Source organism: Corvus hawaiiensis, chromosome W (assembly GCF_020740725.1).
Source record: "Corvus hawaiiensis isolate bCorHaw1 chromosome W, bCorHaw1.pri.cur, whole genome shotgun sequence".
Lineage (NCBI taxonomy): Eukaryota > Metazoa > Chordata > Aves > Passeriformes > Corvidae > Corvus > Corvus hawaiiensis.
In genome coordinates, this window is record NC_063254.1 from 3,119,252 (window position 1) to 3,143,775 (window position 24,524).

General features: G+C 49.5%; 1 protein-coding gene across 1 annotated transcript; it reads right to left on the minus strand.

Annotated features, from left to right (window-relative positions):
- Positions 1-1,182: 1,182 nt before the first annotated feature.
- On the minus strand, positions 1,183-3,413 carry LOC125319311 (translation initiation factor IF-2-like). The gene is made up of 2 exons (XM_048290422.1): positions 2,495-3,413; positions 1,183-2,410 (listed from the first exon to the last, which is right to left on the minus strand). The coding sequence occupies exons 1-2, from the start codon at positions 2,874-2,876 to the stop codon at positions 1,794-1,796; spliced, it is 999 nt and encodes a 332-aa protein (XP_048146379.1). The 5' UTR covers positions 2,877-3,413; the 3' UTR covers positions 1,183-1,793.
- Between the last annotated feature and the right edge of the window lie 21,111 nt (positions 3,414-24,524).

Here is a 24,524-nt window from a genome sequence, read left to right on the forward strand (position 1 = left end):
ACATGTCTTTGGCATCAGGTGTATTACTTTCACAGATAAATCCTTGTTGTTCCCGTGTGATGCAAGATTCTAAATTTACTGTTTGCCACTTTCCTCTCATCATCCGAGCCCATACTCTGTGTTTGGAGGGGTAAAAAACTGTCCCTTTATGGTTTAGTCCCAATGCGACAATCGGATGAATTACATAAACTGTGGCATTCTGTATCGTAAGCACAAAGGCAGTAGCTATGTTAGTCATTGGGTCATAGGTGAAATTTACCAGGGTCCACCAGGATTGGCGCTTTCTTTCTAATTTAGTAGCATTGTCCCAAACAGCTCCTCGGATTTCAATAGGAAAAACGCCTTCATTACCTTCTCTTATGATTAAGGAAGCTGTGGACTGCATCCATAATTGAGCTTGTATGCAGCTAAGGGCTAATGAGACATTGTCCTGAGCTGTGCCAAGTGTGTTTAATATCAGTCTGTGGTCCAGGTCGCTGAATTTTGCGAGGTCTGGGAGTATTTTTGAGACTTGCCACTGGCTGTTTCCTGTTGCCTCTAGGGAGGCGTAGCGACCTGGTTCAGGAACGGTACGACGACCACCTCAGGTCGTTCGGGCCATCAGCTCGCATACACCAATTTGGTGGAAGGCAAATGGCGTTTATTCATGGGTTACACAGGTTTAAATAACCTGGGTTTACCACGTCACTTCCTTCTGGTCAGGTATTACCTGTAGAGGGGAGGGGTTTTACCTGTCCCGCACAACGTGGTATCTTCCGAACGCCTGTCCCTAATCTCCTACATTTCCCCCCCCTCTATCCTGAATTATCCACATTTCCCCCCCCGCCATGATTGATTAAAAAACATGCAAAGTATAAATGGTATAAAATTTCAAGAACTAGTAAAAACCTGCATAACAAGTTATAAAAAGTGATATAACATTCAGAAAATAAATGCACTCTAGAGCAATTGCTGGCGGTCAACAAACAGAATGTTAACCTTTTCTAACCGGCTTTTAACAAATGACACCAATTTGTTTAGTATGCAAGGCCCGAAAATCAACGTTAGGAGTAACATAGTGAGGGGGCCTATTAGAGTGGAAACAAGGGTGGTCAGCCATGGAGACTGGTTAAACCATGACTCGAACCATCCTTGTTGGGCTTCTCTTTCTCTTCTTCTCTGGGCTAGTCTTTCTCAGTTCAGTCATTGAGTCCCGTACAACTCCGGTGTGGTCTGCATAAAAGCAGCATTCCTCTTTCAAGGCGGCACACAGGCCTCCTTGTTGCATGAGCAAGAGGTCCAGTCCTCGCCTGTTCTGCAGGACGACTTCTGAGAGAGAGGAAACAGATTTCTCTAGAAAGGAGATGGATTTTTCAATCCTTTGTAAGTCCTCATCAATAGTCATCTGCAGCTGAGAAAGTCCCTGGTGTTGGGTCACGAGGGCTGAAACACCTGTGGCTGCGCCGGTGGCTCCAAGGCCGAGCAGCATTGCGATGGTTATGCCTGTTATTATCTCTCTCTTGTGGAGCCGGCTAGGTTCTTCAAAAAGGTGGTACATTTCTTCTTCTTGGTGATACAGGACTCTAGGAACAATTAAAACTTGGACACAAAAATCAGCAGAGTTATCGAATTTATCAAATCAAGGAGCACACAGGGGCTTATTCCAGATTGCTGGCAAACAAACATTCCTGACGCGGATGGGACCACCCACTTATTGATCGTTTTGTCAAGTTTGACAAATTCAGTACAGACATTGCCTATTCGTTTTGCTAAGGCTGCACTGCCAAAGCACTTGCCTTGGCCGGTGATCTGACTCAGAGTGACTCCTCTGCGGGGGGTGTTCCACCTGCACTGGTGTGGATTTTGTGCTGCTGAGTAGCCAAAAGGAACATTAAGTGCAAAGCCCTCTGGTTTCCGCCTTGCCCTCCTACCCGGACCGGGAAAGCTAGCGTGGCTGAAGGGGCCCATTCAGCACAGGCTGTTTTTATCTTTCTCCAGTCTGTAAGCGGAGTACGTTCTTTTTCAAATTTCCCCTTGGCCCAAGTAGGAGCGCGGTGGTTATAGCATTTATCTATTCTTAAATAATCTTGGTCGGAGTCGGTTACGGACCATTCGTCAGGCCACTCGCTCCAGCTATAGTCCGACTCGGAGCCGGAAGTCGACTGACTGGATACTTCCGGGCTCCGGAGCTTTTTCACCGGGCTCCTACCCCGCCCCCTTCTCTTAGGATTGGGCCGTTCCTTCCCCCTGGGCTCGCCCCGCCTCCTGCTGAGGGAGGCCCTTGCTATATATGGGCATGTTTCCGGGCGAGCGCTCTGGTTGGCCCTGGTTCCCCCTCCGGGATTCCCCCCCCTTTTCCGTTCACGCGCGTCTGCGGTATCTGGCGGCCCTTCTTTGATCCCGCCGGCCGCGTCTGTGTTACCTGGCGCACCTCCCCCGCTCCCGCCGGCCGCGTCTGCGTTACCTGGCGCGCCACCCCCGCTCCCGCCGGCCGCGTCTGTGTGACCTGGCACACCTCCCCCGCTCCCGCCGGCCGCGTCTGCGTTACCTGGCGCGCCACCCCCGCTCCCGCTGGCCGCGTGTGTCTCCCGGCGCACCTCCCCCGCTCCCGCCGGCCGCGTGTGTATCTCCCTGCGCACCTCCCCCGCTTCTGCCGGCCGCGTGTGCGCCCCCCCCATCCCCTCCGGGGTCGGCGCCATTCTGCGGGGCATAGGGTGGGGGTCTCGCCCACGCCGTTTCGGACTCCGCTTTAACGGCAGCCCCCCGTGATTCCTCCACCAGCCCGCCCCAGAATGACTGCGCCCGCTCCTTTCCCTCTGTAGGTAGGGTTGGGCTGGGGGGCTGTGGAGAGGGTCCTTGCTCCTGCGAGTCTGTGCGCTCGGCAGGGCTGCTTTCATCTGCCGTTTGCGTAGCTGCCCCAACTCCCAGCCGAGGTGTGGCTAGCAAACAGTTCCGTGCGGCTTTCCAGGTCTCCTGCTCTTGCAGAGCCTTACGCAAAGCCTGCACGGCTTTTCCCCATAATTTAAGGGATTTCCCCGAACCCGAGGACATTGTTTCGTCGGCTAGAGCCTTGGTACATTTGTCCCATACTTCTGGGTGGAGTATATCCACCGGTCGGTCTATGACCCCAATTTCCAAAAGCCTCGCAACAGCGAGAGTAAAATCTTTTGGCTTGCAATCAATGCCCCATTGCTTATGAATCTGAGATACGACCTTCGTGAGAGCTTCCATCCTCCACGCTGGTCCGGGAGCCACGCCGGCCACCGTTCACCCGTCCAGGCGAATTCCCGATCCCAGTTCCGATTCCGGATCCCGGGTTTCGGCACCACTTGTTGCCTCTAGGGAGGCGTAGCGACCTGGTTCAGGAACGGTACGACGACCACCTCAGGTCGTTCGGGCCATCAGCTCGCATACGCCAATTTGGTGGACGGCAAATGGCGTTTATTCATGGGTTACACAGGTTTAAATAACCTGGGTTTACCACGTCACTTTCTTCTGGTCAGGTATTACCTGTAGAGGGGAGGGGTTTTACCTGTCCCGCACAACGCGGTATCTTCCGAACGCCTGTCCCTAATCTCCTACATTTCCCCGCCCTCTATCGTGAATTATCCACAGTTTCCCAATGCTAATAGGGAAGATTGTAGGGGCTGTTTTAATTTGGTCAAGTCACTGGTTGCCGTGGCCAATTTATTCATCAGTATCTCTGAATCAATCCCATTTATGACTCCCAGTCCTGTTCCCAGCATGCCAGTCAGGTCTCTCCGCATTCTGCCCTTGAGGGGGGTTTGCTTCTGCAGCCAGGCTGTCCACCCTTCAAAGGATATTTGAATTAAAGGGGAGCAGGCTGGTTGGATCTCAGAAATGTTAATTTGCATTAGTAGTTCTACACGCTTAAGAGACCACTCTGGATTAAACAGCAGTAATTGCTGGCCTGTGTTTCTCGCTACATAAGGGCCAATCTCATAAACTTTTGGCTCAGATTTAAGTGATGTGACATGGGTTTGGATCTGATTGCCAGAGTAGGTCGTAGTAGGCCTAGCCATGACATTTATCTGGAATTTGAATGAGAGTCCATTACTGTCTTGGCCCCAAAGACAAACCACTTCAAGGGTCTGTACTAATGTAAAATTATACCAACAATCTGCTTCACTTGAATGACTACAGATCTCATGGTGTCTGTCTGTAGGAGTAGTTGAGACACTGATTTGGGTTGCTTTTCTATGAGTAGTTCCGTTAATCATTCGGCATCCTATCTTGATTTTCTCTCCTACAGTTCCCTGGAGCTGCCAAGTTCTTTGTTTTTCCCATTCTTGCTTTGTATACACTTGATTTACGTGCATGACCACAGTCAACAGGTTTAAATTTTTTAAATCAGAATATTTCCCCATGCGTCCGTAAACCGCATAAAGGCTTGGGACCGTATGTCTTCTCTCCTATGAATAACTTCCCAACTGAAGGTTACAATTATGACTGTGAGAAAAACAATTTTCTGGGTTATACTTGCGTGCCACCCTGACATTTTCATTTTGTTCGGGTAAACTTCAATTTCAGTTCATCATCCCCAGGGGTCACTTTCCAAGGAGCCTCTGGAGCTTTCTTTACTCGAGTATGGTGAATCCAGGCACTCTGTCCTCTGATCTTAATCGCGATGTAAGTGGTGAGAAGCACCTGGAATGGTCCTTCCCACTGTGGTTCCAGAGTCTTTTCTGTAAGAGACTTAACATATACATAATCTCCAGGCTGAATGTCATGTACAGGACCATCCAAGCTTCGACTTTGGGTTCCAGCCACGTGTTTTCAAATTTCTCTAAGCTGTTTATCTAAGGCAATCATGTAGGTGGCTAGCGTCTCTTCCCCTATTTGGGTAGATATGCCTTTCTGTACCCCATATGGTCTCCCATAAAGTATTTCGAAGGGACTTAGCTTTTCCTTAATTCTGGGCTTGGTCCGAATTCGCAACAATGCAAGAGGAAGAGATTGGTGTACTAGTTTGAAAACAAACCAGTGGGAGACACCAAGTCAGAATAACAATTTAATGGAAATTAAAGAAAAGGAAAAAAAAGGTAAAAGAAAACACTGTCAAACTGACAGAGTCAAGGTACAACCTGACACCCTGTTAGGCAGGGTGGTGGTAGCAGTCTGGTAGAATGGTGGCTGCAGTCCTCTGAAGCAGTGATCCTGTAGTAAAAGAGTCTGCTCTTCCTCAGGAAGTCCAATGGTGGCTGTGTAGCTCCTGTCCTCTGGAAATCCAGTGGGAAGCGGTGTCTCTGGTGTTCAGCCTCAGATTATATCCACGATGGGATGCTTGGTTCCTCCCTCTGGGTGGAGCATCTCACAATGGGGTAATGAGTCATGAGGCAAAGTGTTGATTAGGCTCATTAACAGAAGATAGTCCGGAGGGAGTTATCTCTGAGTCATGTGGCAGGACAATGATGGGCAATTAACAGAAAGATAGTCTGGGGAGAGGAGGCAAGGAAACACTGCCCCACCTGGTTTCAACAGCTCCTGAGGATGGTAATAGAATACACTGCAACCCAGGACATTATCCACCCCTTATTCTATTACCATCTACATTATCCCAAATCAATACCTTCTTAAACTCTAAAACACACATACATATATACATATATATATATATATATATATATACACACAATGAAACCTACACACCGTTCTCACCTAAGATTAGGTCTCCTTGTGGTACACAACGGGTTTCCCCATCTTTCTGCATTACCCACCAAGTGCAACCAGGTCCCTGAGCAAAGACAATCCCACGGATGGGTTTGTCTTTGCCTGAGGTGGGATTAATCCAAACAGTCTTTCCTAAAATACCTCTCAGGTGTACCACAGGGACTCTATCTCCATCCACTGTGTGCAAGGGTTCAGACTCGGCGGGACCAGCTCGATTGATGGACCCTCGGGTATTGACCATCCAGGTGGCCTTTGCTAAGTTCACTTCCAAATTTTTGAAGGTCCCCCCACCAAGTGCCTTTAGGGTGGTTTTAAGTAGTCCATTGCAGCGTTCAACTTTTCCAGCAGCTGGTGCATGATAAGGAATATGATATATCCATTCGATACGGTGTTCTCTGGCCCAGGTGTTGATGAGGCTGTTCTTAAAATGAGTCCCGTTGTCTGACTCGATCCTATCAGGGGTGCCATGTCTCCACAGGACTTGCTTTTCCAGGCCCAGGATGGTGTTCCGGGCTGTAGCATGAGGCACAGGGTAGGTCTCCAGCCATCCAGTGGTTGCTTCAACCATGGTCAACACGTAGTGCTTGCCTTGGCGGGTTTGGGGAAGGGTGATGTAATCAACCTGCCAGGCTTCCCCATACCTGTACTTTGACCATTGTCCACCGTACCACAGAGGCTTCACCCGCTTGGCCTGTTTGATTGCAGCACAGGTCTCACAACTGTGGATGACCTGTGAGATGCTGTCCATGGAAAGGTCCACCCCTTGGTCACGGGCCCATCGGTATGTTGCATCTCTCCCCTGATGACCAGAGGCATCATGGGCCCAACGAGCTAGGAATAATTCTCCCTTGTGCTGCCAGTCCAGATCCACCTGTGATACTTTCACCTTGGCAGCTCGGTCCACCTGCTCGTTGTTGCGATGTTCTTCATTAGCCCGACTCTTGGGTACGTGCGCATCCACGTGTCGAACCTTCACGGTCAGCTTCTCTACTCGGGCGGCGATGTCCTGCCAGTTCTCAGCGGCCCAGATGGGTTTCCCTCTGCGCTGCCAGTTGGCCTTTCTCCAGCGATCCAGCCATCCCCACAGAGCATTAGCTACCATCCACGAGTCGGTGTAGAGATAGAGCCTCGGCCACTTCTCTCGTTCAGCAATATCCAAAGCCAGCTGGACGGCTTTAAGCTCTGCAACCTGACTCGATCCACCTTGTCCCTCGGTAGCTTGTGCAACTCGTCGTGTGGGGCTCCATACTGCAGCTTTCCACTTTCGGTTAGCGCCTACAATTCGGCAGGAACCATCAGTGAAGAGGGCATAACGTCTTTCAGTCTCCGGTAGCTCGTTATATGGTGGGGCTTCCTCAGCACGAGTCACTTGCTCTTCCTCTTCTTCAGAGGATAATCCAAAAGTCTCACCTTCAGGCCAGTTTGTTATAATTTCCAGAACCCCAGGGCGATTCGGGTTTCCAATACGGGCACGCTGTGTGATGAGGGCAATCCACTTGCTCCATGTGGTGTCGGTGGCATGATGCGTGGAAGGAACCTTTCCCTTGAACATCCAACCCAGCACCGGTAGTCGGGGTGCCAGAAGCAACTGTGCTTCAGTGCCGATTACCTCCGAGGCAGCTTGGACTCCTTCATAGGCTGCCAAGATTTCCTTCTCTGTGGGAGTGTAGTTGGCTTCAGACCCTCTGTAGCTTCGGCTCCAGAATCCCAGTGGTCGGCCACGAGTCTCACCAGGCACCTTCTGCCAGAGGCTCCAGGACAGACCATTGTTCCCGGCTGCAGAGTAGAGCACATTCTTCACCTCTGGTCCTGTCCTGACTGGGGCAAGGGCTATCGCATGAGCGATTTCCTGCTTGATCTGGGCAAAGGCTTGCTGCTGTTCGGGGCCCCAGTGGAAATCGTTCTTCTTGCAGGTAACCAGGTAGAGAGGGCTCACGATCTGGCTGTACTCGGGAATGTGCATCCTCCAGAAACCTATGGCGCCTAGGAAAGCTTGTGTTTCCTTCTTGCTAGTCGGTGGAGACATCGCAGTGATCTTATTGATGACCTCGGTGGGAATCTGACGTCGTCCATCTTGCCACTTTACTCCCAGGAACTGGATCTCTTGGGCAGGTCCCTTGACTTTGCTCCTTTTGATGGCAAAGCCAGCTTCCAGGAGAATCTGGGTGATTTTCTCTCCTTTCTCAAACACTTCCTTTGCTGTGTTTCCCCACACAATGATGTCATCGATGTATTGCAGATGTTCTGGAGCCTCACCCTTTTCCAATGCAGTCTGGATCAGTCCGTGGCAAATGGTGGGACTGTGCTTCCACCCCTGGGGCAGTCGGTTCCAGGTGTATTGCACACCCTTCCAGGTAAAAGCAAACTGGGGCTTGCATTCTGCTGCCAAAGGAATGGAGAAGAAGGCATTGGCAAGGTCAATAGTGGAGTACCACTTCGCTGCTTTGGACTCCAGCTCGTACTGAAGTTCCAACATGTCCGGCACAGCGGCGCTCAATGGTGGCGTGACCTCATTCAGGCCACGGTAGTCCACTGTCAGCCTCCATTTTCCACTGGACTTATGCACTGGCCATATAGGGCTGTTGATAGGTGAATGGGCCTTGCTGACCACCCCTTGGCTCTCCAGTTTGCGAATCATCTCATGGATGGGAACCACAGAGTCTCTGTCGGTGCGGTATTGCTGGCGGTGCACTGTTGCTGTGGCGATTGGCACCTGTTGTTCTGCAACTCTTAGCAGTCCCATGGCAGAGGGGTCATCTAAGAGGCCAGGCAATGTACTCAGTTGTCTGATATCTTCTGTCTCCACAGCAGCTATCCCAAAAGCCCAACGATGTCCTTTTGGGTCCTTGAAATATCCATTTCTGAGATAGTCTATGCCGAGAATGCACGGGGCCTCCGGGCCAGTCACGATGGGGTGTTTCTGCCACTCGTTCCCAGTTAAACTCACTTCAGCTTCCAGTACAGTCAGCTGCTGGGATCCTCCTGTCACCCCAGAAATAGAAATGGGTTCTGCTCCCACATACCTTGATGGCATCAAAGTACATTGAACACCGGTGTCAACTAAAGCCATATATTTTTGTGGGTCAGATGTGCCAGGCCATCGGACCCACACAGTCCAAAAGACCCGATTCTCCCTTTCCTCTACCTGGCTAGAGGCAGGGCCCCTCTATTCCTGGTCATGTTGCATGTTGCTCCCTTCCGGTGAATACGTTCCTGAGGTCCCTTCAAGAGGATCGGTCATATTATCATTCCGGTACCGTCTGGAGTTCTGTGTGCGAGAGACCGGAGCAATATTGACTCTAGATGCGCTTCTTGTGGTAGTTGTCCCTCTTTTTAGTTCACGTACCCGAGCTGCTAAGGAGGAGGTGGGTTTTCCATCCCACTTACTCATGTCTTCTCCATGTTCCTGAAGGAAAAACCAGAGGTTACCTCGTGGGGTGTATCCTCTCTCCCTGGTTGGGGGTCGCCGGCTCCTAATGGCAGAGACTCTTGTTGGTTCTGGCGAGATCGGGTAAATCTCTTCCTTAAGTTCCTTTTTCAATTTCTGATGGCCTTCTTCAATCAAGCTCCGGACTTGCTCAGCCAAAAGACTTGTTTCCACGGATGAGACATGGGTGCGAAACGGGGCTGTGACGGTGTCCTCGTAAATCCTCAGTTTGTTCACCAAGACGCCCACCCTGTCCTCGCCTTCCCTCCATTGCAGCGTCGCCAGGTAACGGGAGTATATCTCTGGTCCAAGGCGTGCAAACCTCAACCACATCTGTGACGTGCACTGGACACCATCTGGGCTCTTAGGAAATCTCTCGTCTTCTGAGAAAATGATCTCCAGCACAGCCAATTCCCTCAGGCACCGGATACCTTGTTCCATTGTGCTCCATTTTCCTTGGTGCACCTGGAGGTCTTCTTTACAAAGGTACCTGTCCCTTACACTTGTAAGCAGTCGCCGCCAGAGGCTGAGGGTTTCTTGGGTTCTCCCGATCCCCTGGTCAATGACCACATCCCAGGACAGAGATCCCAGTTGCCTGGCCTCACTTCCATCCAGAACGGTGTCATTGGCTGCAGCGTCCCAGATGCGGAGCAGCCAGGTCAGGATAGACTCATTCGTCTGGCGGGTGAATTCCCTCCGCAGGTCTCGCAGCTCACCCAGGGATAGCGACCGAGTGATGATCTCTGGCTCTGCCTCTTCTGCTGGGTGCGAAGGTCCTGCTGCATCCTCGTCAGTCACTATGCGGACTGATTTGCTTTTTGATTTCTTCTTCTGCACAGGGGCAACTGCAATTGGTTTAGGCTGTTCTGGTTCAGTGATGGTTTGCATGGGGACGCTGACAGTGCTTTTGGTTCCTTTCTCCTCTGAGTCAGTCTGCATAGACATGGACGCTGTTGTTTTACATTTGGTTCCTTTCTCCTCTGTGACAGTCTGTGTAGAGATGGACACTGTTGCTTTTTGTTTGGTTTCTTTCTCCTCTGTGTCAGTCTGCGTAGAGATGGATGCGGTTGCTTTGCTCTTGGTTCCTTTCTCCTCTGTGACGGTCTGCGTAGAAATGGATGTGGTTGCTTTGCTTTTGGTTCCTTTCTCCTCTGTGACGGTCTGCGTAGAAATGGATGTGGTTGCTTTGCTTTTGGTTCCTTTCTGTGTGATAGTCTGTGTAGACATGGTATTTGCTGCTTTGCTCCTTTTTACCTCCTCATCAAGCAGACGTTGCACCACACTAAGCAGTGTTTTGTTTCTAAGCATGGTGTACACAATGCAGGCCATAGAGAAAAAAGAGAAGAGAACTGACAAGAAGATTATACCATGTTTAACATCCAGAGGGAACTCAATTTTTTCAAAAACTGCTGTGCCTGGCCTGAAAGGCTGGAAGAAACCACTCTCTACTCCTCCCACCAGGGGCTGGCTGTGATTGTTGAAGAGGTCCCAGACATAGGAGCCCAGACTAGGACAGCCAAACAAAATTGAGTATATATTCCGAATGGTATTCATCGCCTCGCAGGTTATTACGCTATAGACATAATAAACCAATAAAGCAATTCTCATACCATTCCCTGGTTTTAACAGGAGTAATGCAACAGGCAGGTAGTTCCCCATGTGAGGAAAAATAGAGAGCAAGATACAGTACCCATGCAGACCAGCTGAGCACCATGGTGAATAGGTTTCTGTTTATACAAAATTGTAATTCTGACTTTTTCTCAGAGCAAGCCTCACGTTGGGCGCCAAATTATGTACTAGTTTGAAAACAAACCAGTGGGAGACACCAAGTCAGAATAACAATTTAATGGAAATTAAAGAAAAGGAAAAAAAAGGTAAAAGAAAACACTGTCAAACTGACAGAGTCAAGGTACAACCTGACACCCTGTTAGGCAGGGTGGTGGTAGCAGTCTGGTAGAATGGTGGCTGCAGTCCTCTGAAGCAGTGATCCTGTAGTAAAAGAGTCTGCTCTTCCTCAGGAAGTCCAATGGTGGCTGTGTAGCTCCTGTCCTCTGGAAATCCAGTGGGAAGCGGTGTCTCTGGTGTTCAGCCTCAGATTATATCCACGATGGGATGCTTGGTTCCTCCCTCTGGGTGGAGCATCTCACAATGGGGTAATGAGTCATGAGGCAAAGTGTTGATTAGGCTCATTAACAGAAGATAGTCCGGAGGGAGTTATGTCTGAGTCATGTGGCAGGGCATTGATGGGCAATTAACAGAAAGATAGTCTGGGGGGAGGAGGCAAGGAAACACTGCCCCACCTGGTTTCAACAGCTCCTGAGGATGGTAATAGAATACACTGCAACCCAGGACACTTGGGGCCAGGGTAGGTTAGCTTCTTGCCTTAATCTCACAATTTGCTGTTTAATCAAATGATTCATTTTCTCTACTTGATCACTCGACTGGGGATGGTATGGAGTGTGTAGTTCCCAGTCTATGCCTAAATGTCGGCTGGTTTGTTGTACCACCCTTGAAATAAAATGTGGTCCCCTATCTCCGGATATTGTGGCTGGAACTCCGAAGCGCGGTATTATTTCTTGTAGTAACGCTTTGGTTACTTCCCGAGCTTTAGCGGTCCTAGTAGGAAAAGCTTCTGGCCATCCTGAAAAAGTGTCTGTAAGCACTAGTAAATATCGATACCCCCCTTTTCTTGGAAGTTCTGTGAAATCAATTTGCCACTGCTGTCCAGGCCCATGGCCTCTCTCAATCTGGCCCATTTTTGGTTTGGGGGTATTTTTGGGATTAGTCTGGAGGCAAAGGTTGCACTGTCGAGTTACTTGCACAACAGTTTTGTATAAGTTTCTGGCGATAATTTTCCCAATTAAGTAGTTATATAAGGCATTTGTTCCCCAGTGTGTTTTCTGGTGCTCCTCTCTAACTACGGCCCATAGCAAATGAGAGGGAATAACCAATTTTCCTTCTGCAGTGATAGCCCATCCCTCTTGGTTGAATGTTCCCCTTTCATCTTTAATCAATTTCTTGTCTTTTTTATTATATGTTGGCTTACCCTCTAGGGAAAGTTCTCCATCTGGGATCAAGGCTCCAGTTATTGTTACCTCACTTTTTGCTGCTTCTTTTGCCTCTCTGTCCGCCAGTTCATTTCCTTCTTCTAATTCTGAGCTCACCTTTTGATGCGCCCTTATGTGCATGATTGCTGCCTTCTCAGGTAGCTGGACTGCTTCTAAAAGCCGCATTATTTCTTGTGCATGTTTGATGTTCTTTCCATGCGAATTTAACGGTCCTCTTTCTTTCCAAATGGCCCCGTGTGCATGTACAACTCCAAACGCATACCTTGAGTCTGTATAGATGTTTATTTTCTTTCCTTTTGCCATCTCTATGGCACGGGTTAGGGTGATTATTTCACCCTTTTGTGCAGAGGTGTTTTTTGGCAGGGGTCCGGATTCTATCACCTCCCGGCAGGTGGTAACTGCATACCCAGCATGCCGCTTTCCACTGATGACGTAGCTGCTCCCATCAGTAAACCAGGTCTCTGCGTTGTCTAAAGGGGTGTCCTTTAGATCCGGGTGGCTGGAGTAGGTGGCTTCGATAGTTTCCAGGTTGTCATAGCGTACCGATTCCCCTTGATTTCCACTGAGAAAGAAAGCTGGGTTGACAATGTTAGTTACCACTATTTCTATATCATCTTCTTCCACCATGATGGCTTGATATTTCAAAAACCTTTGTGGGGAGAGCCAGTGCCCACCTTTCACTTCCAGCTCCGCGGACACCGTGTGGGATACCAGCACAGTCATTTTCTGACCCAAGGTGAATTTGCGTGCTTCCTGGATGTTTAGCACGACTGCTGCAACAGCTCTGAGGCACCCAGGCCATCCTTTGGCTGCTGCATCTAGCTGCTTAGAGAAATAGGCAACTGCCCATCGGTATGGGCCCAGGTCTTGTGCTAGTATTCCCAGGGCGATCCCTTGTTTCTCATGGGAAAATAGAAAGAATGGCTTACTCATGTCTGGAAGTCCTAGAGCTGGAGCTGACATGAGGGCATTCTTTAGCTGGCTGAAGGCCTGCGTGGCCTCCTTTGTCCACTGGAGATCTCTGCTTTCCTTTGTAATGAGCTCATATAGTGGTTTCACGAGCAGCCTGTAATTGTAAATCCACAGTCTACACCATCCTGTCATCCCCAAAAAGGTCCGTAACTCTTTCACTGTCTGGGGTTTCGGGGTTTGGCATATCGCTTCTTTGCGATCTCGCCCCAAAGTTCGTTGCCTGGCACTGACTTCATAGCCCAGGTAGATCACTTTCTGTTTCACCACCTGAGCCTTTTTCTTAGATACCCTGTACCCTTGGAGCCCCAGAAAGTTTAAGAGGCTTACCGTCCAGGCTGTGCAAGCTTCCTCTGTTCGGGTAGCTATTAGGAGATCATCCATGTACTGCAATAGCTTCCCTTCTCCTGGTGGGGCTTCCCAGGACTCTACATCTTTTGCGAGCTGTTCTCCAAACAGGGTGGGACTGTTCTTAAATCCCTGAGGCAACACCGTCCATTGTGAGCTGGGTTTTGCCCCCACTCTTAGGGCTTTCCCATTTGAATGCAAAAATTTTCTGGCTGGCTTCATGGAGAGGGAGGCAAAAGAAGGCATCTTTTAGATCTAAAACGGTAAACCAAGTTAGCTCTGGTGTTAAGCATGTTAACAGAGTGTAAGGATTTGCTACCACAGGATAGAGATCCTCAGTTATCTTGTTAACAGCTTATAAATCCTGTACCACCCGGTAAGATCCATGAGGTTTACGGACAGGCAGGACAGGTGTGTTGAAATCAGACTGGCACTCTTTTAACAATCCCAACTGTAAGAATTTTTCAATTATTGGGCCAATTCCTTCCCTGTCTTCCCTTTTAAGGGGGTACTGTTTAATTCTAACTGGTTGTCTCCCTTCTTTGAGTTTGATCTGTATTGGGGTTGCATTTTTGGCTCTCCCAGGTACATCTGTGGCCCAGACTCCTGGGAACACTTGGCTCATTATCTCTTCCCTAATTTCCTCTGCAGGGTCTTTGGTTGTTAATATTAGGCTCAGTATTTCCACATACTGTTGATCATTTACCTCCAGAATAATTTCCCCATTCCTAAAAGTAATGGTTGCTTGTAATTGTTCCAATAGATCTCTTCCTAAAAGTGCTTTTGGAGAATTGGGTAAATATAAAAACTTGTGAATACCCCATTGTTTCCCAATTTTATATTTTAATGGCTTGCAAAAATAAGCTTTTTCAGATTGGCCAGTTGCTCCATGCACCACAATATAGTCATCCCCCACAGGCATTAAAGCTTTATTTAAAACTGAGTATGCTGCCCCCGTATCAACCAAAAATTCTATTTCTTTTTCCTTTTCCCCTAGCTTCATTATAACCAGTGGATCTGCTAGGGTGGAATCCCCCGGTCCTGTTCAATCTTCTTTCACATGTGCAACCACCCTTCCCCTTCCTCGGTTTCCTCTGTTCTGGTGGTCTTCTTGTCTTCTTTCTGGGCACTCGTTTTTCCAATGGCCAGACCTTCCACAAATTGCGCATTGGTCTCTACCTAGCCAGGGTGGGCCCTGTCTGGGAGGTCCTCGTCTGGGGTGTCCTTGTCTGGGTTTTTCTCTATTTCCTTCCTTTACTACTGCTACTAATTTCCTCATCCCTTGCTTGTAACTTTCTTCTCGATTACTGAATACCCTCCAAGCTACGTCTAATAGAGTTTCCAGGTTCCTCCCTTCTGGTCCCTGAAGTTTTTGCAATTTACGTCTGATGTCTCCTGTGGATTGTCCGAGAAACAAAGTGTGTTGGGTTGACCCTGAGTTGATGGACAGTCTTTAAGACCAATTACGCTTCTCACAATTTACATATTTAAACCGCACGGAAAGGCGGGACTTCCCCTTTTGGTCGGAGCTCGCCTGCTGGAAGGTGGGGGGGCTCCGAGCCTCCCGGCCCCGCTGGGCCGGGCCGGGGCCACTGCCCCTTTCCCCCTTTCCCATCGCTGCGGCACGGACCCTGGGTCACTGAGGGGGACTGTCCCAGAGCCGCAGGCAGCTAAAACCAGCCATGGACTGCTCACAGCTAAACCCATCCAGCGCAGCTTCTGGGGACAGGCGGGTCCCTCTCCTCTCCATGCGGAGCCGGCGGAGTCAACGGGAGCCGGCAGAGCCTCCTGTCTGCAGCCAGCACACTCCGTGCTGAACTGAAGAGGACACCACGCAGCCAGCAGCACAGAGGGAGCGAGGCTTTCCCCACCGTAAAGCCTGAACGGGAGCACTCTTCAACATGGCGGCTTCAGAGTCAGAGAGAAAGAGAAGTGAGTCACGTGGGACGGAGCTGAGCATGGCGACAGGAGAAAAGAGGGCGGTGCCGCGATTCTGGCGCGCAGCTTAAAAGAAACCTTCTTGCATGCCGTGGTAAGAAACTGTAATACCACAAACTGTTTGTCTCTTTAATCCATTTGAAGAACATGGGGGGGGGTGGAGAATCAACGTGTGCCTATGAAGTTTGTGAAGAGTGCCTATGCCAGGCTATATAGAAGTAGTAAGAGGCTGTTAGAGACTTGTGGCGAAGAAAAGCCTCTGTGTGCAGGCCAAAATAACTTATCCTTAAAAAGATGAATAACCCCATGTGATGGCCCATGTTCTGTAGTGTGAAAGAACTGTGAAATTCTTCATGGGAGAGATGTTCTACACACAGCAGACTGTTTGTTTCTGGGCGGGTCTGCTATTGGTGGCAGTATGGGAACCACGTGCAACTGAAGGAAAACCCTTTTTTCCTTAAGCATAAGAGAGAGACTTTTCAAGAACTGCAACACTGACTAACATCCCATGTTCTGTTATCCCTTGTGTGAGCTGGATAAAAGGAGAGAAGTGCTGGAAAGAGGGGGGGGGGGGGAATTTACTTTAATTTTGTTTTGTTGTTTTCTCTTTACTTTTAATTCTGTTAGTAATAAAGCTCTTTCATTGTACTGCAACTGTTTAAGGTTTGTGCCTGCTTTGCTTTTCTCCTAATTCTTATCTCACAGAAGGAAAATAAGTAAATAATGAATATTTTGAATCAAAACCACTACATTTAATTGGTGTTTCCGCCCGGTTTCAAACTCAACCCGCTACACAAAGATACCAGCTGTTTTGCCCCTACCTCGGTCTCAGGATCCAGTGATGTATTGCAGCGCATTGCGTCCCTCAGACGATCCAGGAATTCGGATGGTGACTCGGAAGGACCCTGTCTTATTGCATACAAAGCTGACCAGTTTAGGGTCTTGGGAATATGTAGGTTATGTGTTCAGGGGGCCCAGTCGGGACGGCCGGACGTAGACGGTGACGGATGGAGACGAGAGATCTCTATAGGCAGGTCTCGGGACACGGTTTATTGTAAAGGGCGTGGGTATTGGGGCACTGCTCAGAGCTGCCAGACTCAGCTCTGAGCAGGCCCAAGAGAGTAAGCAGGAGAGTAAGTGGGTGAGAGAGAGAGAGAGAGGGTGTAAGAGCGAGAGTGGAAGTAGAAGTAAGAGCAGGAGTAAGGAAAGGAATGGAAGTGAGAAAGTCTGAAGTCCTGGTTACAATACAATAAATCATCTTCTGTACTGAATATTCTAATTGTCACTAACCAATCTAATACAAGATACAAATCCTATAGCATTTACATACAGCCTATAAGAGTTCTTATATTACCATAGAGTGTTACATCTTAACTTCTAAAAACTACTCTTTGAACCCCTTCTGCTGAGCTAGTAGGGTCTGCTCTGACCCTTGGACCTGTTTGCAAGCAGAGGGTATTGTTCCATCAAGAGGGGATTACTTCAGTCGGCCATACCATTGTTTTCCAGTTGTTCAGTAACTAAGACTTGGTATTTCAAAAGTGGCTTTCATTTCGATGTTGCCTGTAGTTTTCATATTCCCAAAATCTTTTGTCAGGCAATCATATTTACAAGGCTTTCCTGTTTCATCTTCCCCAACAGGAATACCCCTTTCCGATGGACAATTAAGATATTAGACATAGTCTTATTCGTCATTTTTTGCACACACTGAAGTATACAAGGTACTGCTACTAAAACTATAATTATTACTACTAGAATAATCAAGCCTATTTTACAGAGTTCCCTTAGCCAAGGTGCAAAGCTCCAACTATCAAACAAACTGTCTAGCCAAGACGGGTTATCTGTTGTAATTTGGTTAGCTAGGTCCCTTAGGTTTTGTAACTGTTTGTGAATGGAAACAGAATGATCGGATAAGTTCATACAGCATAATCCTTCAAAATCTTCACAGCCATGCCCATGTGCTAATAAAAGATAATCAATGTAAGTTTGGTGTCTATGGCTGGGAGTTGGAGAAATGTGATCATTATCATATGGCCAATATTTATCAAGAGTAACATTATCAAAACCTTCTGGTAAAGGTATTCCAACTAAACAGGTTGAAAAAGGTTTGTCAGGGCTTGTGTCAGATAGACAGATGGTATCGGAGCCTGCAGATTTGGCTAAAGCAACCCAGACATTTGTCTTTGGTTGATTTACAGGTAAAGCTTCACTACAAAAACTAGAACATAAGAATAAAAGCAACATGCACGCGCGCAGATGAGAAAACTCCATTATTTTCTTGAGCTGTTTTTGGCAGATCGCTTTCTTCTGGTGATTCTGCGCACTTCAGGTTTGGGTGCTTACTTCCTGGCTTCCACTTGCAGGGTCACTGGCTGAAGTGGAACCGACAACAGGCTTTGATGTGTGGTACAGCTTCACGTTCTTTGCTGGAATCCACTTGGTTCCTTCACCTGTGGAGAGACATGCAAATTCCTTTCCCCACATTATAAGATCATAAGGTCTTTCTATTTTTCCTGATGCTAAATTCTTAATTAAAACTGGGGGGTGCTCTTTCAGTTTTGCTTTTTTGTTGTTTAAGAAATGTCTATAAATGGAGGGTTCAGGCTCTTCTGCAGAGCTGTTCAAAAAATTAAAAACATACAAGGCTTTATTCAACCTTCTTTGAGGTGTATCCTGGGCTTCTCCCCTTTTCTGTTGATTAAAAATGCGTTTTAAAGTTTGATGTGTTCCTTTTAGGGTACTTTTTGGCAGTTGTTTAAGGTATGGAGAGCAAATGTCACTGTATCTTACAGCACTTTTTAGTTCTTTAATTTCGAGAGTGTGGATGGGAGCCAACGTTTTATGACTGTCAGGCTGTTGGCTAGCTATCACAGGCTTAGTTAATAGACTAAGACTTTCATCTTCATAGATTTGGGGTCTTATTTCATGGCAATCTGTTAATTTAGAATAATCTGAGCACTTTGGAGGATTTTTTGATTCAGAAGGTAGCGCTGACAAACTTTCAGAACTTGTTTTCTCTTTTTGGGTTGCAAGATCCCCGTCGCTCGCTGGCGGGACTTTGGGGCTTATTGCAAACAAATCTGGCTGCTTTTCAGAGTTTACTTGTGTTAGATTTAAAGCATCAGCTCCGGCAGAGGGGCTCTCCGTCTCCCCTGCCATTGGAGCTGTATCGTTCCCATCCGTTCCCCCCCTGCTCGCGGCTTCTGAGGCGAGGCTGCGCTGCGCGGAGGGATACGGCTGGGCGGCGGAGGGATACGGCTGCACGGTGTCGGGGGACCCCGGCGGGGGCGGCTGCGGCGCGGGGATGGGACCCGGCAGGGGCAGCGATGGCACGGCAGAGGTCGGGAGTGGTGCAGCCGATCTCGGTGGCGGCGGGCGAGGAGGCGGGGCGGAGCTGCGCGGCGGAGTCGCGGGAAGATGCGCGGCTGGTCCCGGGAGCGTTGCTGAGGTTGGAGAAGTTCGAGCGGACTGATACCACTGGTCCGGGAGTTGCAGCGATTGCGCATGCGCGTGTTGCAGCGATTGCGCATGCGCGTGTTGCGTCATCAGGTCCGCGCGGTAGGCTGTAATGGCGGCAGTCTGTGTGGCAGATGGTTCGGGCAAAGCGGGAGATGGCAGGACTGCAGAACCAGGGGCTGGGGCTGCGGTCGCGGGAGGCAGGGGGGCTGGTGGCTGGATCGCGGCGTGCTGCTGCTGGGAGCTTGTAGGCTGGGCTGGGGTGGGTGGTGGTGCCGCGGGGAGAAACGGTGGTGGCGGGGCTGCAGTGCCGGGAGAAGGAGCTGGAGCAGGGGCAGGTACGGGGGAGACTGCAGACATCCGTGCAGGCAGCGCGGCACCGGCATCAAGTGGCTCGCGGAGCTGGGGCGCTCCCAGCGCAAGCGATGGTGTGCCGGGATCGGGGAACCGCACAGAAACGGCAGCAGGGACGGGAGTAGACACAGGCGGCTGCTGTGCTGCGGGGCCGGGGGACAGCTCGGGGCGTGCTGTGTGCGCTTGAACGGCAGGGTGGGGGGGTAGGGTTCCTGCGGTAACGTGCACAGGGGGTGCCGGAGACAGCAGGACGGCCGTGGCCGGCGCTGTGGGCACCAGTGTTTCGGGAGCGGCAGGGGACTGTGAAGACGCAGCAGCGGCGGACGCGGATGGAACAATGGCTACCATCGGCGCCGTGTAGGGGGGGGGGACCTGGGGGGCTGGAAAAAGGGTCGCGACTTGGCTTTGGGGGGGGCCGGCTATAATGGCAGCCATGGCCATAACCGGCGCGGCTGGGGGAGGGGTAACACCCGTAGGTAGCAGGGGGGTAGGCGCTGGTCCCGCAGGGGTATCGCCGGGGGGCGGGGCCATCATGATGCCAGCAGCGGGGGGTGGGGTAGCAATGACGGCAGCAGGGGGGGGTGGAGCCGCGGTGACGGAACCGGGGGGGGGGGCACGGGGGGGCAGGGGCAAGGGGCGAGGCCACGGAGACGCTGGCACTGAGGGCGGGGGCCGCGGGGGATGGGGCAGCGGGGAGGAACGGGATGGCGGGAGGGGCCGTAGGGTCCGGTGGGGTGGCTGGGGCCGGGGTAACGGGTGCGGGGGCCGCGAGCGCGGGGGGCGGGGCGGCGCGAGTCAGGCGGACCGCGGGTATCGGAGCCGCAGGGTCCGGCGGAGGGGCGGGGGCCGTGCTCCGCTGCGGGCTCGCGACGGCAAGGGGCGGACTCGCAGCCGGAGCCGGGCTCGGCGGGGTGACTGTTGCGGGCGGCGCCACCGCAGCAAACAGCTCTACCAGCGCTCTGCAAGCTGGGAGCAGCTGCGCGGCTGCCATATCCTGGTAGGAGATATTATTAAAGAGCTTAACTCCAACTGTGTCCCAAAAGTCTCTTGTAAAGACGGCTGAACGGTCAGCATTTGGGAAATTAAGTCGGGTCCATTCTAAAAGATTTTTTAGCTCGTGTTTAGGCAACTGACTTGGACCAGAGCTTATAAGTAAATGCTTAAGTTGCTTATAGAGATCTCTGTCATGGGCAGAGTGGGTTTGTCCCATTTTTTAGACCAGTATGATACTCACTTAGATGATGTCGCAGGAGCAGCGTCCTTACTCAGATGTCTGTCGTGCGGGGCTGGCAGGCACTCCACTCAGCAGTCAGGACACCGCTTTTCGGTCCTTTCCCAGAGCTCCGATTTCAGGCGTCGCTTGGCAACGGCTTTCCGTGCTCAGGACCTCACGGGTGGGTCCGCACTGAGAGCTCCAGCGCGGGCGGTGCTCAGCACTACTCGCCTGTGCTCGGGGCGTGCGGCAGATTTCCCTCCGCAGAGCTCCAGTCAGCACTGCTTAGCAGCGTGTCCGTGCTCGAGGGGTGATACGGCAGACCTCCTCAAAGAGCTCCAGGGGGCCGCTGCGCAGCAGTGGCCGCCCGTGCTCGAGGAGTGCTAGGCAATTCCCTCCAAGAGCTCCAGGTAATCCCCGTGCTCGAAGGCTGCCTCAGCAGAATTACAGAGCTCCAGCTATTACGATGCGCAGCATCGGTATGCCGTGCTCACGACAAGTTCTAGGTGGCTATAACTGGTCTTTTAGTTACCGTCCATGGAGAAAAGTCCCACAGATGGAGAAAGCTGAACCGGGCGTTTAATCACGTTGTGCGCCAGACTGCAGGTGCTGGGTGTGGGTTCGGCAATCACGGTGGGCGCCAGACTGTAGGTTTAGGCTTCTGGGGTCCAGTCGGGACGGCCGGACGTAGACGGTGATGGAGACGAGAGATCTCTATAGGCAGGTCTTGGGACACAGTCGGTTTATTGTAAAGGGCGTGGGTATTGGGGCACTGCTCAGAGCTGGTAGACTCAGCTCTGAGCAGGCCCAAGAGAGCAAGAGAGTAAACGGGTGAGAGAGAGAGTGTAAGAGCAAGAGTAAGAGCAAGAGTAGAAGAGAGAAAGTCTGAAGTCCTGGTTACAATACAATAAATCATCTTCTGCACTGAATATTCTAATTGTCACTAACCAATCTAATACAAGATACAAATCCTATAGCATTTACATACAGCCTATAAGAGTTCTTATATTACCATAGAGTGTTACATCTTAACTTCTAAAAACTACTCTTTGAACCCCTTCTGCTGAGCTAGTAGGGTCTGCTCTGACCCTTGGACCTGTTTGCAAGCAGAGGGTATTGTTCCATCAAGAGGGGATTACTTCAGTCGGCCATACCATTGTTTTCCAGTTGTTCAGTAACTAAGACTTGGTATTTCAAAAGTGGCTTTCATTTCGATGTTGCCTGTAGTTTTCATATTCCCAAAATCTTTTGTCAGGCAATCATATTTACAAGGCTTTCCTGTTTCATCTTCCCCAACAGGAATACCCCTTTCCACCCCTTTTGCTATCCATTCTTGATAAGCTTTTAATTTCTTTAATTCAGCTGTTCTATTCGGACTCCAGTGTGGTTCCTGGAGCGGGAAGTCATCTTTTACATCTAATTCTTGTGTTTTGTAATAGTCCTCTGCCAAGTCTCGAGTTGTTTTCAAAACTAACTGTCTTTCTGTCTCTGTTAGTCCACCCAATAATAATTGTATATCAGCCCAATCTGGATTATGCTGTTTGATTATAAGTTGCAAGTGCTCAGTGGTACCCGCTGGATCACTTCGGTAATTTTTGGCAACATTATACCATGCATCTAGGTCAGCAGTAGAGAAAGGTACTCTAATCAACATTGTATCCCCATCAGGTGCCACTGCCTCTCTCAGAGGTGCCATCAGTACCTGTTTCCTGGTTCGGGACGAGACAGGACTGCCCGGGGGAGAGGGGTTGGCGTTGGTGTTCCTTCCGAGTCTGCATCCTCTTCCTGTCTCCTAAGGGGAGGCTTAAGCAAATCGGTTAATTCATCATCATCTTGTCCCTGAGCTGCTGCTTGATAGACTTTGTCTGACCTTGTACATCTCTGGCCTATACTGCACGACGAACAACACTGCTTTATTCTTCCTCAGCCTTTTTTATTTTCTTTTTCCATAGCTAGCACCATAGGATCACTGGGGGTTTGATTCCACAATCTCTCTGCCATTCAGGGTGTTTTCGGAGGGAGAAAAATGCATCAACCTAAGAAACTTCTTCCCATTTACCTTCCCGTCTCAGAAACAGCATTAACTGAAGCAAGGTATTATAATCTAAAGTTCCATTAGATGGCCATTTTGCTTCATTTTTTAATTTATACAGTGGCCACCACTGGGTACAATATTTTATAAGGGTTCTTTTATTTTCTGTGCCTCCAGCTCCTACTATCTCTTTCCAATGTGCCAAGATACAGCCCAGCGGGCTTGCTCTGGGAATTTCCTTACTTTGTCTGGTTCCCATCCTATTCAGAGTTTGAGTTCACTCAAATACTGTGCCACCCACTCCGGGTCACCTGTATAGTGTATAAGCCACTCTTTATAAATTCTCCTATGCCTTCTGCCAAGCCTGCTTCGCTGCCACTTGAAATTTCTTCAAAAGTCTTTACTATCTCCTCCCAATCTGTTTCTAGCACACTATTTTAGGAATGTGATGCTCCTTGCCACACAAAAGTTTTAAAACAAAATGTTCCTTGCTTTCCCAGCACTCCGGGCATGGATCTCTGTCTGCTAAATAAATAGAATCATAATATCTCTGACTTCTACAAAATCCGCACTGAGCTAAAACCCACAGCCGGTGTGGGGCTGGAATTTTCTTACACCCACACACAAAGCAGGGAGTCCCTTCTATCACTCGTGCAGATAGGACACATAAACAGAAAGAGTCGGGGGCTATACTCCTACCATATAACTACTGAGGGATGGGGTAACGACCTCCCTCCCTGCTTAGCCACTGTTGTTTCTATCTCCGTCTCCTAGTTTTATCTCGCTTCCACTTAAACCTTTCTTTGCACTCTCACAGTTCTTTCCTAGCTTTCTTCCCAAACTTCCCAAATCTCAGGTACCAAATGCGACTTTCCACACACAATCTTTAAAATCTCAGGCTCAAAATCAACTTCACTAGAGTACCGCTGATAGCACTGAGAACACAGGCTCTGCCGCCTGGCAGAAGACCAGTACTACCTCCTTTTACAAACTTTACACTGTATTAATACCCATGCAACATGCCACCCTCCCTCTGAATAAAAAGTTCTGACACATCCACACAAACAAGCTATTCCACGTACTCTTTCAAACCCTAAATTCTCTGCTGCTGGTTGTTCCTAATCAAGAGCTACTAATCTTCCTGCAGAGGTTCTGTATATTCTCTCTAAAGGGACCCGTTTGCCACTTCTCTCTATCCAATGTCCTATTGGATTTATAAACTCCCACAAATCCAAACTGAACCACTGAGGGGGAGGGGTTCTCCTAAACTCTTGCCCAGCCACGATTCCAAAATCAACAATCAAGCACCACCCCAAACAAATGCTTCAATATTATACACTCCAACAACACACGGTAACATGCACACGGTAACACACAACACACGATTTACAAATGAATAGGCAAGCTAATACACGGCTACATACACATAAAAGCAATCCAGCAACAACCAATATCCACACAGACATATAAGCAACACAACAACATTCAAACCAGCTACTAGTAGCAAAAATGTTCACAACACTCACTTGTAATAGCTTCAGGGTCCCGCTTATGTTTTCCCAACACAGTAACGAGTTCCGGCAGGACCCCCCCATTTTGGAATCACCTGATCCGCTCCCAGGATCACTAGCAGCCGCTCTCTGTTGGCGATTCCCCCTTGCCGGCTCCGGTAGCCGGTTGCTTGCAAGCCCCACCTTTACCCTCACAGGGACTATGCTGCGCGCGGGACATCTCCTCGCGGCTTACCAGCAGCTCTGGCCAAGCGTACGACTTACAGGCACCCTAAATGCTTCATGTCTATCTTTCCTCGATTATTTTCGGATGCCCACACTTCAGGTTCAATTTTATTCTCGTCTTCATTAGTTAAAGTTAAAATCTTTGCTCTCGTTTTTCCTTCCTCTGGGAGTACACCTATACCTAATAATAATTGCAAATCCCGCCCCAACAAGTTCTGTACGGCACCCGGGACTAACAATACATCTCCAGTTGCGAATCGATTAGGGCCTTCTACATATACATTTTCGATTAAGGGTACCTTAAACCTTTCCC

What these genes read in the sequence shown, in the direction of transcription:
- LOC125319311 (XM_048290422.1), bottom strand. Translation starts at nt 2,876, where the DNA reads ATGAAAGCAGCCCTGCCGAGCGCACAGACTCGCAGGAGCAAGGACCCT. An exon ending in GGCCGGCGGGAGCGGGGGAG is followed by an intron (nt 2,411 to 2,494) that starts GTGTGCCAGGTC and finishes GGAGCGGGGGAG; the next exon opens with GTGCGCCAGGTAACACAGAC.